The 12,832-nt window shown below is 39.0% G+C and overlaps 1 protein-coding gene across 3 annotated transcripts in view; it reads right to left on the reverse strand.

The window, feature by feature from the left end:
• LOC127568437 (fasciculation and elongation protein zeta-2-like) overlaps positions 1-12,832 on the reverse strand; it is a 120,203-nt gene that overhangs the window by 59,453 nt on the left and 47,918 nt on the right. For all 3 annotated transcript variants that reach the window (XM_052012166.1, XM_052012164.1, XM_052012165.1), the window contains exon 2: positions 4,762-4,870. In XM_052012166.1, coding sequence (XP_051868126.1) covers positions 4,762-4,870 — 109 coding nt within the window. The remainder of the gene's footprint in view (positions 1-4,761; positions 4,871-12,832) is intronic.

Genomic DNA, 12,832 nt, shown 5'->3' on the forward strand with positions numbered 1-12,832 from the left:
AACTGTTTCAGAGTGTTGGTTGGGGGCATAAATATTGGCCAAGATACTGGGATGCCTTTCATAAGGTCTTTTATGCTCCACTTTTACAGGTGAATTGGTCATTTATTTGTACATCCTTCAGTGAAGTGTAATATGTTCATTGATCACGTGTTCTCTGCAATAGGGAGATGAAAGCAGGCTTGGTAACCTCTGAGGAACACCCTTGTTCCCTGCGCAATTTCGCTGCTATGTTTCTCACATTACAACAGTGATTATAGCTCAAAAGTACTTCATTAGCTGGAAAGTGCTTTGGGATATTCTGAATGACATTTGAAAGATTCTATATAAATGCAAGTTTCATTTTTTTTTGCCAAGATTCTCTTTTATGAATACTTCAGAAATAACCATTCCTACCTAGCCAATTTTATGCTTTGATCAGTCTCTCCACATTTTGGCACATGGTTGTCAGAGGTTCCAAAATAAAACCAATGTAGGTTTGATAATTTTGCTGATGTGAGCAGGCAAGAAGATACAGTACCAATTAGACCTTTGCAGCGTCAGTAAACAACTGCTTACTTTGCATTGCTGCTGTCTCCACAAGCAGTGAATGTCAGAAAAAAGCATCACTTTATCTAATCAATGAGTCCACACTCTCCTATTTCCTCTAACTTCATACTGAAGGTCACATTTTTGCTCTTTTCCCTGGAACTTAATAAATACCAAGTTGTCCATTTTACTGGACTTCTTTAGACCATCAGATTTCTGAAGCTAATGAAGCATTAATATTCAATTGTCTTCTGAAGCCATTTCTTAATCAATCTTGGTTGTAAACATAGTATGTAAACAGTGTATATATCACATGGACAGCATTAGAACGGTGCCCATGTGCTTGTCCTTGAATCTATGCTGCTGTAATATTTCTCAGATGCCTATGATTCTGCTATTGGAATAAAAATATGTGATGTTAATTTGTGGAGCTGATACACCATTGTCAATCCCAAATGATTTAAATTTCCAAATGAATAGAATTTCAATGTAAAAGTGCCCACAGATTAACTCTGCCTAAAGACTTAGTGCACTCTCATCAATTTCCTCCAATTTCTTACTGAAGTATACACTTTTGCCAACTCTTTTCCTTGGAAGTTAATTTATAGATAGTAGTTCATTTTACTGGACTTGATTAGTCATATTTCTGAAGCTACTGTCCTCTAGGGTTAAGTGCATTTTACAATTACCTTAAATCTATTTGCTCAACAGATCTCCTGGATAGAGATAGAGAACTCCAAAATTCACCACCTTCTAGGTGGGGGAAAAAATCTTCTCATCTGAGTCCTGAAAAACCACTCTTATTTTGAGACTTTGACCACTAGGTCTAGATGCCTCATCATCATCCTCGGATCCACCATCTTTCATTCTTCTGAACCCAGAGACATAGGCCCAGTCTACTTAATCTCTCAGAGAATAATCCCCACCATGCCATGAATCAGTCTAGTGAACCTTCATTGCACTCTTTGCATTACAAGTACATTCTTTCTTAGACAGGGAGACTAGACTTGTGTAAAATATTTCAAGTGTAAATTCTTGTTAGGGTCCTACATAATTTCAATAAGATGTTTTACCTGATATCCTTAAAGTACTATAAATCAAAATATAGATAAAACAAAATAATGAAAAATGAATAAATCGCTTATCTTTTCATTTAATGTCAATGAAACCTTTCAAATAGCTGGCACAAATATAAAGGCTGGAATGCCAAACACATCCAGCCTCTTAGCTCTACACGTGTTCCACCTTTGGAATCAGTGGTGAATCCAGCAGCAAAATGGAATCACTGGGTTATAAAGGAGCCTTCAGTAGTTCTTTTGGGAGGCATGGGAGGGAAACAGATGAGGGAAGTGTAATAGCATCTCTTTACCACAGTGGTCCCTGTGAGCTTATCCTGAGGCCAAATGTTAACAGCCAAAGCTTTGTGTTAGTAATACAAATTGGACAGAAGTTATATTGTATATTTTTACTAATGATAGGAAAAGGCTATAAGAAATTCCTGATTCCAAAATTATCTAGGAATGGAAGAAAAAGTGAAAAAATACAAATAAAAGAAAAACAATCAATAAATCCTAGAAACAGATTCATTTGTATGGAAGGAGATGGTTAAATATTGATTTTAACAACTGCATGATGACAATAGTCAGTGGTCATTGTACAAGGTCATCTAGGAATCTGAATGAACTCGCAAGACACCTGAAGTCACATGATACTTACCATCTCTCTTCTGTGCACAATTGTATGTGTGTATATGCTTTACTCTCTTTTAGCATATTAAAAAGTTACTAAAGTTACTAAAGGACTTTAGAAGAACGAAAGTTTGACACATCACATTTGGAAATATGACTGTAGGGAGATCTTTCAGGTTTCAGTCTTGCAACAGGAACTAAGTTACGTTCATTATAGTTCTTGGTGGTCCGCAAAACACATGCCCTCAGTCTGCAAAAGTGACTTCAGTCACTGGTCACTTTAATTTTCCACCCCACAACTTGTGACTTTGGCCTCGTACATTGCTCCAACAATGCCTAACCCAAAGCTCGAGGAACAGATCCTTATCTTCCATATAGGTATGCTGCAACCCTTAGGACTTGATATTGAACTTAACAATCTCAAGCAGCCACTATTATTTTTTTTTCCCCTTCTCTCCACAGATATTCCTGTACCTCCACATTTCAATATGCTTTTTTACTTTTCTGTCTCCAACTGCCAGCTTTTAAAGTAACTGTTATCATGCAACTTTGGTCTGCACCCTATCACAAGCATTCCCTCTGTTCTCTCCACCTCTTTGCAACTTATCGCGCTTGTTTTCTCAATTTTCCAGTTCTGTTGAAGGGTTCCTGACCTGAAATATCGACTCCGTTTCTAGCCCTTCAGTTACTGACTGGCCCATTCTTGTTTCATTATAGTTCTTGTTGTGGAAACATCAAGGTTACTAGATGTTTGATTATTTGTATCAAATACTGTTTGGAATATCTAGTCCAGGCTACATGTGGTGATGCCATCATTCCCAGCCAGTATCTAGATGACTAACTAAATCCTGACAAATCACTGCTGAGGAAGACTACCGTCTTGTCAATGGAGATCCACAAAGTGAATACACCAAGTTGCACAGCATGAACAAGGCTTCAAAGCTGCTTATATGCTGGATGTCCCTTCATTTGAAGTCTGGGACTTGTTTGAACTGTTCCCAGTGATTAAGCTGTTTTATCTTGGTCCACACATCTGTTAACACCATAGAGTGGTTAATCACAAAAATTTCCAGGAGGGGGACACAGAGGTAAAAGAATTCTAAATATAAAAATCAATATAAAAGGATTATAAACATACATACATACACACCTCTTAATAGCAGTAGGATTTTTAAATGAATTGATCTGTATGAACAGTATGCAAGACAACTTTTTCACTGTGCAAGTGACAATAAACCAATTCCAAGTCATTAATTACTGATTCCAAGCTCATTAGTAACAAAAACTCATGTTCATATATCACCTCTAATGTAGAAAGTCCCAAGTCATTAATCAAACAAAAATTGATATTTGAATCATATCAGGAGATATTATGGTAGATGAAACACCAAAGCACTATAAAGGAGTAACCTAAAGAAAGATAGAGGCCCAAGAATAATTAATAATTCCAGAAACTGAAGACACAGTTTCCAAACATGCAGCAATTAAAATTGGAATGCAGAAATCTGAGAGTTGTAAAGCCAGAGAGGATTCTGAAATGTGGGGTTATGGAGGAGTTTTAAAACAAGTGTGAGAATTTTAAATTGAGGTGATGCTTGATAGCAGCCAAGGTAGATTAGTAAGCACATGGGACTTGGTGGGAATCAGGACATCGGCAGCAATATTTTGCAAAGTCTTAATTTTATGAAAGGGAGAATATGGGAGGCCAGCCAGCACCATGTTGGAATACTGAGGTTCAGAGATAATATTCAGAAGCAAACAAGCCAAGGCTGGATGTGGTTCAACAATACTGGGCCAGAATAGGTAGACGATGATACATAGTCGAAACCTCATCTCTGGATCAAATATAACAAGATTACTAAAAACTGGATTCAGTTTCAGAATGATGCCATAGAGCAAGGTCAAGTTAAGTGACTAAGGAAGAAAGTTAGTGAAAAAGATTAAAGGCAGTGAGTTGATTTTCACTAAAATTATTTGGAGAAAATTTCTGCTCATCGAGTGCTACATGTCAGATAAGTAATACGACAATAAGTAATGAGTGTGTGAAAGGGTCACAGTATTGTCAAGGTACAACCAGATGCTATCAGTGTAGATGTGGACACTATGTGTAATGCTATATTTTCAAATGATGTTATCAAGATACAGCAGGTGGATAGATGGGAGCCAGCTCATCAGATGGGGCTAAACAAAATAATGGTGCCAGGGCAGGAAGAGAAGCTATCATAGCTGTTTCATTGACATTGACTGGATAGATAAGAATGGAATCAGGTAAATGGGATCCCACCTGGAGGAAGAACAGTAAAATGGCATTGGACAGGATGGTATTACCAATGGTGTCAAAACTGCACACAGATGAAGGAAGAGGAAAAGGGGCAAGGTGACCTTCCCATAAACACATAGGGTGTCATAGCAAATTTGGTTGAAAACAATTTATTTATAAATCAAATTAACCCATAAAGATCATCTTCTTCACAAAAAAGATGCTAATTCTATAAGCAGAAAACAAAATCTGCAAACTTATTGAGATCAGGATTGACAAACCACTCACCGCCTTTTCTGATAGATTCAGTGTTGGCAGGTGCAAAGCGCGGGTATGGGATGTCTTCCAGTCCACGGCCATTACATTACCATAGTTATCAGTCAATGCATTCCAAATCCTAGAAAGAAAACAGATGCATGAACAGAATGACAATGAGAAAAGAGAATGAATGCAATGTGGCAGAAATTCAGCTTTTGTCTTAAACACAATATAACCAGAAACCCAATGCAACAATGATTCAGAAAATGTTATGCAAACAGCTTTTCCATAATATTGCAATTTTCATACAACTTTGGAATTTAAATAAAATTTGCACAGATAAAAGATATTCAGATATCAGGGCTCAACTAGCATTATGCCATGTATTTAGCTCAAACAGGTATTCAGAAACAACATAACCTGGATCTACAGTCACAGTCCCCAAAGGTTTACTTTACACTGCTCCCTTTTGGTCAAGCGATAAGGATACAAAGCAGAGCAACATACATACTTTCCAACTAATTAGGTAAGCATTTAAGGATAAACAGAAAAAGAAACCATATAATAGGTACAACTCAAAAAGACGAGATTCTGTCTGCAGGACAATTTACAATTCATTAAGGAACAGTAATCTGATAAACCCAGCCAAGGATGACATATCTAGAACTGTTCACACTGGAGCCTAGAGGCCTAAACCCACAGGAAAAGGTCAAAGTAAAAGGGTGCAGCCAACTAGTCAATAAAAGCAGCACTGCATAGATGGGTACTCAGGTGTTGATAACCCAAACCAGTGCCCACCAAGAATGGAGAGAGAGATACAAACACTTCTAATGCTGTCAGACATGAAGTTGTTCTAGTCTGTTCTTTCCACAGCATGTCACTGTCCAGTGTTGGCTCCCACTGACCGTGCAGCTCCTTGACTAACAGTTTATATTCCAATTTATGCAAGTGGTAAGTGGCCAGAATTGAGAGCCAGGGGTTGGAAGGCAGCAGTCAGGGTGCAGCCAAGATCAGAGTCCAGGGAGGGGAGAGGGAGGGAGCAAGGATCAGAATGCAGCCAGAAATAGGTGCAGTTGTATCCAGAGAAGGTGGGAAAGTAAGGGCTGAAAATTAGTGGGTCTGTGCATGAATGTCAGAGTGCATGTCTGGAAGAGGAGAGGGAAAAATAAGTGAATATATTCAGGGACAGGGAGAACTGTGAATGTAACAGATCAATGGGAGGGGAGTTGAGAGTGGGAAGTGAAGAGGGAGGGCAATGGGCAAGGGCACCTGTGCCCAACGCCAATCAAGAACTTTTGAAGTGTGACAATTATTTTAATTAAAGCAGTTAATTTGAGCCCAGCAAGATCCCACAAATAGCAATGGATTAAATGATCAAATAATCTGCTTTAATTATGCCTGTTTAAAGTTAGATGCTGCATTTTCAATTGAGGAATGGTACAGCCAATTTTAGAGCAAGATCTTATTCTTCATATAAACTGCATGGGATCTTTTATATAGTGAGACATACATTTAGTTTAATTTCCCATTCACCAGCAGAGCATTCCTTCAGCACTGCACTTAAATGATATAATACATTATGAACAAGCTAATGGACTGCAGATTAAAAACAAATGTCCTCACTTGGAGACTATCATTGAACCACAACTCATCCTTATCTTTAACTGGTCATTAATTTACCCACTGCCACCTGCTGTTTTATTTCCAAGAAAGCAAGAGGCAATTGACATGGATACCAAAAATTATGAGTGGTCATAATAAGAAAGATTAGAGAGTGGAAGTGAAAGGCCATTGATTGAAGAGACTGGGACCTGCAGGTGATGTGTGGCTTTAACCAATGAGGGGTTTGATGGTGAAACTTTATAACAGAAAGACATGGATGGAGAAGAGAGCAAAGGCAGGAAAAAAAAGCCAGGATCAAGGTCAGGTCAGATGCAAGACAGTAACTAAACTCAACAACAACCACCTATTGTTGGGAGACCTGCAAAGCAAGTAAATATATCCACTGAGATTGTGCTTGTTTGAAAAGGAAGGTACTCCTAAGCATTCTAAGGCAAAAATTACCAGACGTGCAGAAAATGACAGAAATACTACTCAAGTTAATTGGTAATGTAGTTACAGGACTTTTGTTATATTGAAGATATTTACATGCCGAAAGAAGCATTCACACACTGCCTTCTTCACTAAGATTAACAAAACCCCATGGGCACTTTGAGAGTCTCTGATGTTTACAGCAATAGATGATTAGCAGATTCCTGGCACATCTTCAGCATCAAACATACATAATCTAGTAGTCACACAAAAGACAACTGAACAGTTAGCTGGAATTGGCAGCAAAGAACTTGTGACTCATCTGCAAGATCATTTAAAATGTATTAAATAAAAAGCTTAAGGTTGTCCAACTGCACAATGCTGCTACCACCAAGGATTAATACTTTGGTGCTTAAAATTTGCAATCTCCTTAGAACAGAACAGCATAGAAACAGGACTTTCGGCCCATGATGTCTGTGCTGACTATGATGCCAACCCAAGCTAATCCTATCTGCCGGCACATGATTCATATCCCTCCATTCCCTGCCTGTTTACGTGCCAGTCTTAAACATCACTATCCTATCTGCTTCCACCACTTCCCCTGGCAACACGATCCAGACACCTACCACTCTGTGCAAAACAAAACTTGCCTCGCACATCTCCTTTAAGCTTTCCCCCTCTCACCTTAAAGAGATGCCTAAGTATTTGAGATTTCCACCTTGGGAAAACAAAACAGACCATCTATGCCTCTTGTATATACTTTGATCAGCTCTCCCCTCTCCTATATACTTCTATCAGTCTCTGATGCTTCAGAGAAAACAATCCAAGTTTGTCTAATCTCTCCTTATAGCTAATAATCTCTAATCCAGGCAACAACCTGGTGAACCTCTTCTGCACCCTCTCCAAAGCCATCCTTCCTGTAATGCAGTGACCAGAACTACACAATGCACTTCAAATGTGGCCTGATCCAAAGTTTTATACAGCTACATCATTTCCCAACTTTTATACCTCAACCGATGAGGGCAAGTATGTTGTATGCTTTCTTTACCACCCTATCCACCTGTGTTGCACTTCAGGGAGCTATGGACTTGCACCCAAAGTTCCTTCAAAATGAACATTTTAATTTTATACATATAATAGCAACAACACCGAGTAGACTATTAGAAGCAGGCTCCAACTTTACTTTAGCATGCTTGTATGCCTACAATGAGAGGCCTTTGACCAATTTTTAATAAGGTATAATTCCATGTTGCTAGTAAAAACCTTGCCTGGCTGTTCATATTTCATGGAAAACCCAGATCTGCTATTTTACTCTTAGCAACATCTTCTTTTTGGATATTTATGTATATATAATTTTCAGCCAAGGCCACTGGATAGCAATTGGGAATACTAACCCTGTAAAGGTTATTTTGGGAAAGGCTGAAAATGGATATCAATTGCAAGTGCAAGCAAGAAATACCTATTTCTTTAGCCTGAAATTTGAGTTAATTGGTGTGATTCAAATATGCCTGAATGCAGTAAGAGAAGCACCACTATCACTGGCAGCAACAGTCTGCCACCACAAAATTTTTAAGCTAGTGTGGAATCTAGGCACTACTGGGCAAGCACCTCACTGGGTACAATGATGCTTAAAAGTTCTGCTCAGAAGAGTCAAGAAGAGAACAGTCAAGACAGCACAAGGAAATGGATGGGTTTAGCACACTACATATATACTTTAAGATGCCTAGCTGAAAGCGTGTGGGTTATGGGTAGAGGGATAAAGGAGTCTGCTTCAGACTTGGCAATCCCTTTGGTAAAGGTATATTATTGTCACTTGTAACGAGGTACAGTGAAAAGCTTGTCTTACAAACTGATCGTACAGGTCAATTCATTACACAGTGCAGTTACATTGAGTCAGTACAGAGTGCATTGATGTAGTACAGGTAAAAACAATAACAGTACAGAGTAAAGTGTCACAGCTACAGAGAAAGTGCAGTGCAATAAGGTGCAAGGTCACAACAAGGTAGATCGTGAGGTCATAGTCCATCTCATTGTATAAGGGAACCGTTCAATAGTCTTCTCACAGTGGGGTAGAAGCTGTCCTTAAGCTGAAATCATCCCCTTCAAGTTAGGATAGACTGTCCAATTCCATCTGGCATCCTGTAAAGCCCACTATCATGTTGCTGCTACTGAGTGACATTGCAGTGATTTCAAAAGCTGGCAGTTGCCACCTTGACAAAAGGAGATAAAGGTGGAATACCTTTAGTCTGAATATTTTACATACTCATTATTCTAGAAAGCCCACATGCTGTAAGACTCTCAATCCATGACTTTTCTCCTTCATAAGGACTTTACCTATGTAATTTATGCAGTGCAATGTGATTTTTTTCCCCTCACTTGTAACTAGAAGGCAACAGATAAATCTTCTACTTTATACCACTGTATCAAAGCAAAACCACTGGAGGCCAGTAAAACAAATCTGCTATTAAAAATTTAATGTTTCACTTTATAAGTCATTGAGGCCTACAAACTAAAGCATTATGTATTAATATATTACCTGTACTTCAGTGTGCTTCTAAAAAAAACCAACTTCTCAAGGTCTCAATCATAAATAATGTATCACTTTCATCTTTAATCACTTAGAACTGCTTTAATAAACTGCAGCCCTTTATAAACTAACTATTTATAGTTAAATTGTAATCACTTAACCTAATAGTAATTTGCATCTTCCCATTTAAAAGTGATTTTATAAAAAATCCAAGGAGAATATAAATTTCCTGAAATTTTTTTTGGGACTGCCATCGTAAATGATAGCATAGTTTCAGATACTCAATGTAATCAAACATAACTGAAATTCTATTGCTCTTAAGACTGTGGGGAGTAACCTCCATTGTAATATTATAATTCCATGCTTTCATTTGCAGAGAAATCTAATCTTGTTTTCCTAACATGCATAGAAGAGAGAAAGATTTGCAAATTGAATGAACTCAAAAATATTTGAAATACTTAAGAAAACATTATGCAATCACCATGTAGGCAAGCAAATACGGGGATGATGGGTGAATGGGACTTGTGCGAGTTGCAATATGCACAGACTTTTAGATGACCTCAATGCCTCAAAGAAGCAGCTCCCTTTTCTGCCCAAAGGTGGATTACAGTGGTCAATTTTGGAAGTAACAAGGATGTATGAGGATATCAGAGGAACATAGCCTGAGGTAAAGGAAGATTTGAGCAGTATTAAGTAGTTGAAAATAGGTGTTTTATGTGATACGGTGGATGTAATTCCAAAGTTCAACTATATCGAAAGGGGAAGGGTGTGAAACAAGATACCAAGCTGCAAACTATCTAATTTCAAATATTTTCAGGGATGGAGCTGAAGAGTAGAGAGTGGAAAAATATCTAAGGCAATGGCTTCACAGTTTAACCAACATTAGCGAAAATTACTCTTCTCTTATATTGGATATATGGCAAACAATCTGACAGCTGAAGGGTCAAGACAGATGGCTGTGCGGAAGGGTGCATATGTGGAAACTAACATTCATTCTTCACATGTTGTTGCCATAGATGAGCATGTGGCTGAGAAAATAGATCCTTTGGGACCACCACAGCCATGTTTGCAGCACAAACATGTCTAACGTGCAGATTTGACCAGTTTGCAGAGCACCCACACTCTGTCCGCAATAGCCATATTGAGCTCCAGTTGCATGCCATTTCAACTTCTCTTCTCATCCCCACACCAACCTGTCCATACTCAAGCCTTCTCCACTACCAGGGAGAGGGCAAATGCAAACTAGAAGAACACCTCGTATTTCGCCTGGGTAGACTACAGCCCAATAGTACGAACAATGAATTCTCCAATTTCAGGTAACCCTTACTCCCAGCGTTCCTCTCTCAACACCTGATCCATGCCTGATCCTCCCATTTTTGTTCCTTTTCCTGTATGCCACCCCCACTCCCCTCTGGCCCCCATCACCCATTTTCATCCCCCCTCGTGGTTCCTTCCACACACTTCACCCACCAGATTCCCTCCCCTACCGGGTTCCATCTACATTTCTCCCTTAAATGGTTTCCATTATCACTTTCCTTACTTCGATTCTAGCACTTGTTGTCTTTATGTCCCCACTTATCACCCTTCAGCCTCTCTCCACCTTCCCCCATCTGTCCCTCCTCTTCCCTCCCCCCTCTTGTCTGCTTCCACCCATCATCCACCTGCCTGTCTCCCAGCTCCACTCCTGCCCCACCTGGCTCATCTGCCCATCATTTCTCACCCCTCCTTGGTCCATCTGTCACCTATCAGCCTTTGTCTCACCCTTCCCCCTCTCCTCTTGACACCAGATACCTTCCTTCTCCACTCTCAGTCCTGATGCAGAGTTTCCACCCAAAACATCGACAATTCTTTTCCCTCCATTGATGCTACTCGACCTGCTGGGTTTCTCCAGGAGTTTGTTTTTTGTTGCAATTAGGTTTTGAAGGATGTGGGGGGTGTAGATTATCTATATTACAATCAGGGATGACATTGCTGACTTTGATTAAAGCCTTTTGGTACTGTAGCAAGCCCGAAAAACTGATCACAGGGTTTCATACAAAGAGTTCTTGGGGTGGGGGGGGCAACAATTTTGGAAATTGCAACACATTCAAGATTTCTGAAGAAAGGGAAGTCAGGTGAAGCAAATGATTGTAAAGTCATAGGGATTGAAGATTATTTGTTAAAGGAATGTGTGATGATTATGGATTTTAGGGGAGCAACACAGTACCAAGAGATAAAACCTAACAATATCAATTTATATAGGCCAGGAAGGGATGCTGGGCGGAAGCCAAATTTAGTGGGATTGGGATTATGGGAGCAGGAGACAAGTATTGAGAAAATCAATTTTTTATCTGAAAGTGTTTCCAAATGGGTTTACATGCAAATATAATCTACCAAATGTGATATTTCACAATCTGAACGCAAAAATGGCATTTAGAAATCCCGGCGAGCATTAAACTTGACTTTTGTTAAGACAGCAATTAAAGAATCATTTTCACAAGTGTTTAATTAAATCACAACTTAGATTTTTTTAAAAAATTACAAAATGATTAGCTTCAAACTTGGCATGAGATTTTTAAACAGAGAAAACATTTCCCTTCCATTGCCTGCAGATACATTGTTTCAACTCATGATCCTTTGATCAGTTTCTTCTACCAGATCCCCTGTTTTGGATTTAGATTCAGTCTGCAAGATGCCAAGGTTTAAAAGCCCAAATTAGCAAGTAAGTTCAGAGTCTTGTAACTTTAATGTCTAAATGTAGGACCTAGAATAATCACACAAATATCCTCAACAAGACTACTACAAAGCAGTAACACAATTAAGAAAACTGCCTCAAACACCAGCAGCAGCGATTTCCATTAGCACAAATAAGCAGTTAGAAGCAGCTCCCTGAACAACAGAAGATGTTGGTTATCTGGACACAAGCCAAGTACATTAGCTCTGTGTGTTAATAATAATTGAAAGCATTTTTATCCATCTGCATTCCTATATTAATTCTTTTCTTCATGCTTACCAAAACAGCCTTATTTGAGTTATTAGGAATAAAAATCTTGAGCTTGCTAAACACCCAAGTTGGTAAATTAGTTTATTATTGTCACATATACTGAGGTACAGCAAACAACTTTGTTTTGCATGCCATCCATACAGATTATTTCATCACATCAGTACATCAAGGTAGTACAAGGGAAAACAACAGAATGCAGAATAAAGTGTTACAGTTACAGAGAAAGTGCAGTGCAGGCAGATAATAAGGTGCAAGGTCATAGCAAGGTAGATTGTGAGGTCAAGATTCCAACTTATTGTACTAGGGGACCATTCAATAGTCTTATAACAGTGGGATAGAAGCTGTTCTTGAGAATGGTGGTACATGCTTTCAAGCTTCTGTATCTTCTGCCCGATGGGAGAGAGAGAGAGAGAGACTGTCCAGGGTGGGTGGGGTCTTTGATTATGCTGGCTGCTTTACCAAGGCAGTGAGAAGTGTAGACAAGAGTCCATGGAGGGGAGGCTCTATGCAAACCAAGTACAAAACTCCAACCAATAATGACTCCAGAGTAAAAAAAATTA

The sequence above is a fragment of the Pristis pectinata genome, chromosome 3 (assembly GCF_009764475.1).
Source record: "Pristis pectinata isolate sPriPec2 chromosome 3, sPriPec2.1.pri, whole genome shotgun sequence".
NCBI lineage: Eukaryota > Metazoa > Chordata > Chondrichthyes > Rhinopristiformes > Pristidae > Pristis > Pristis pectinata.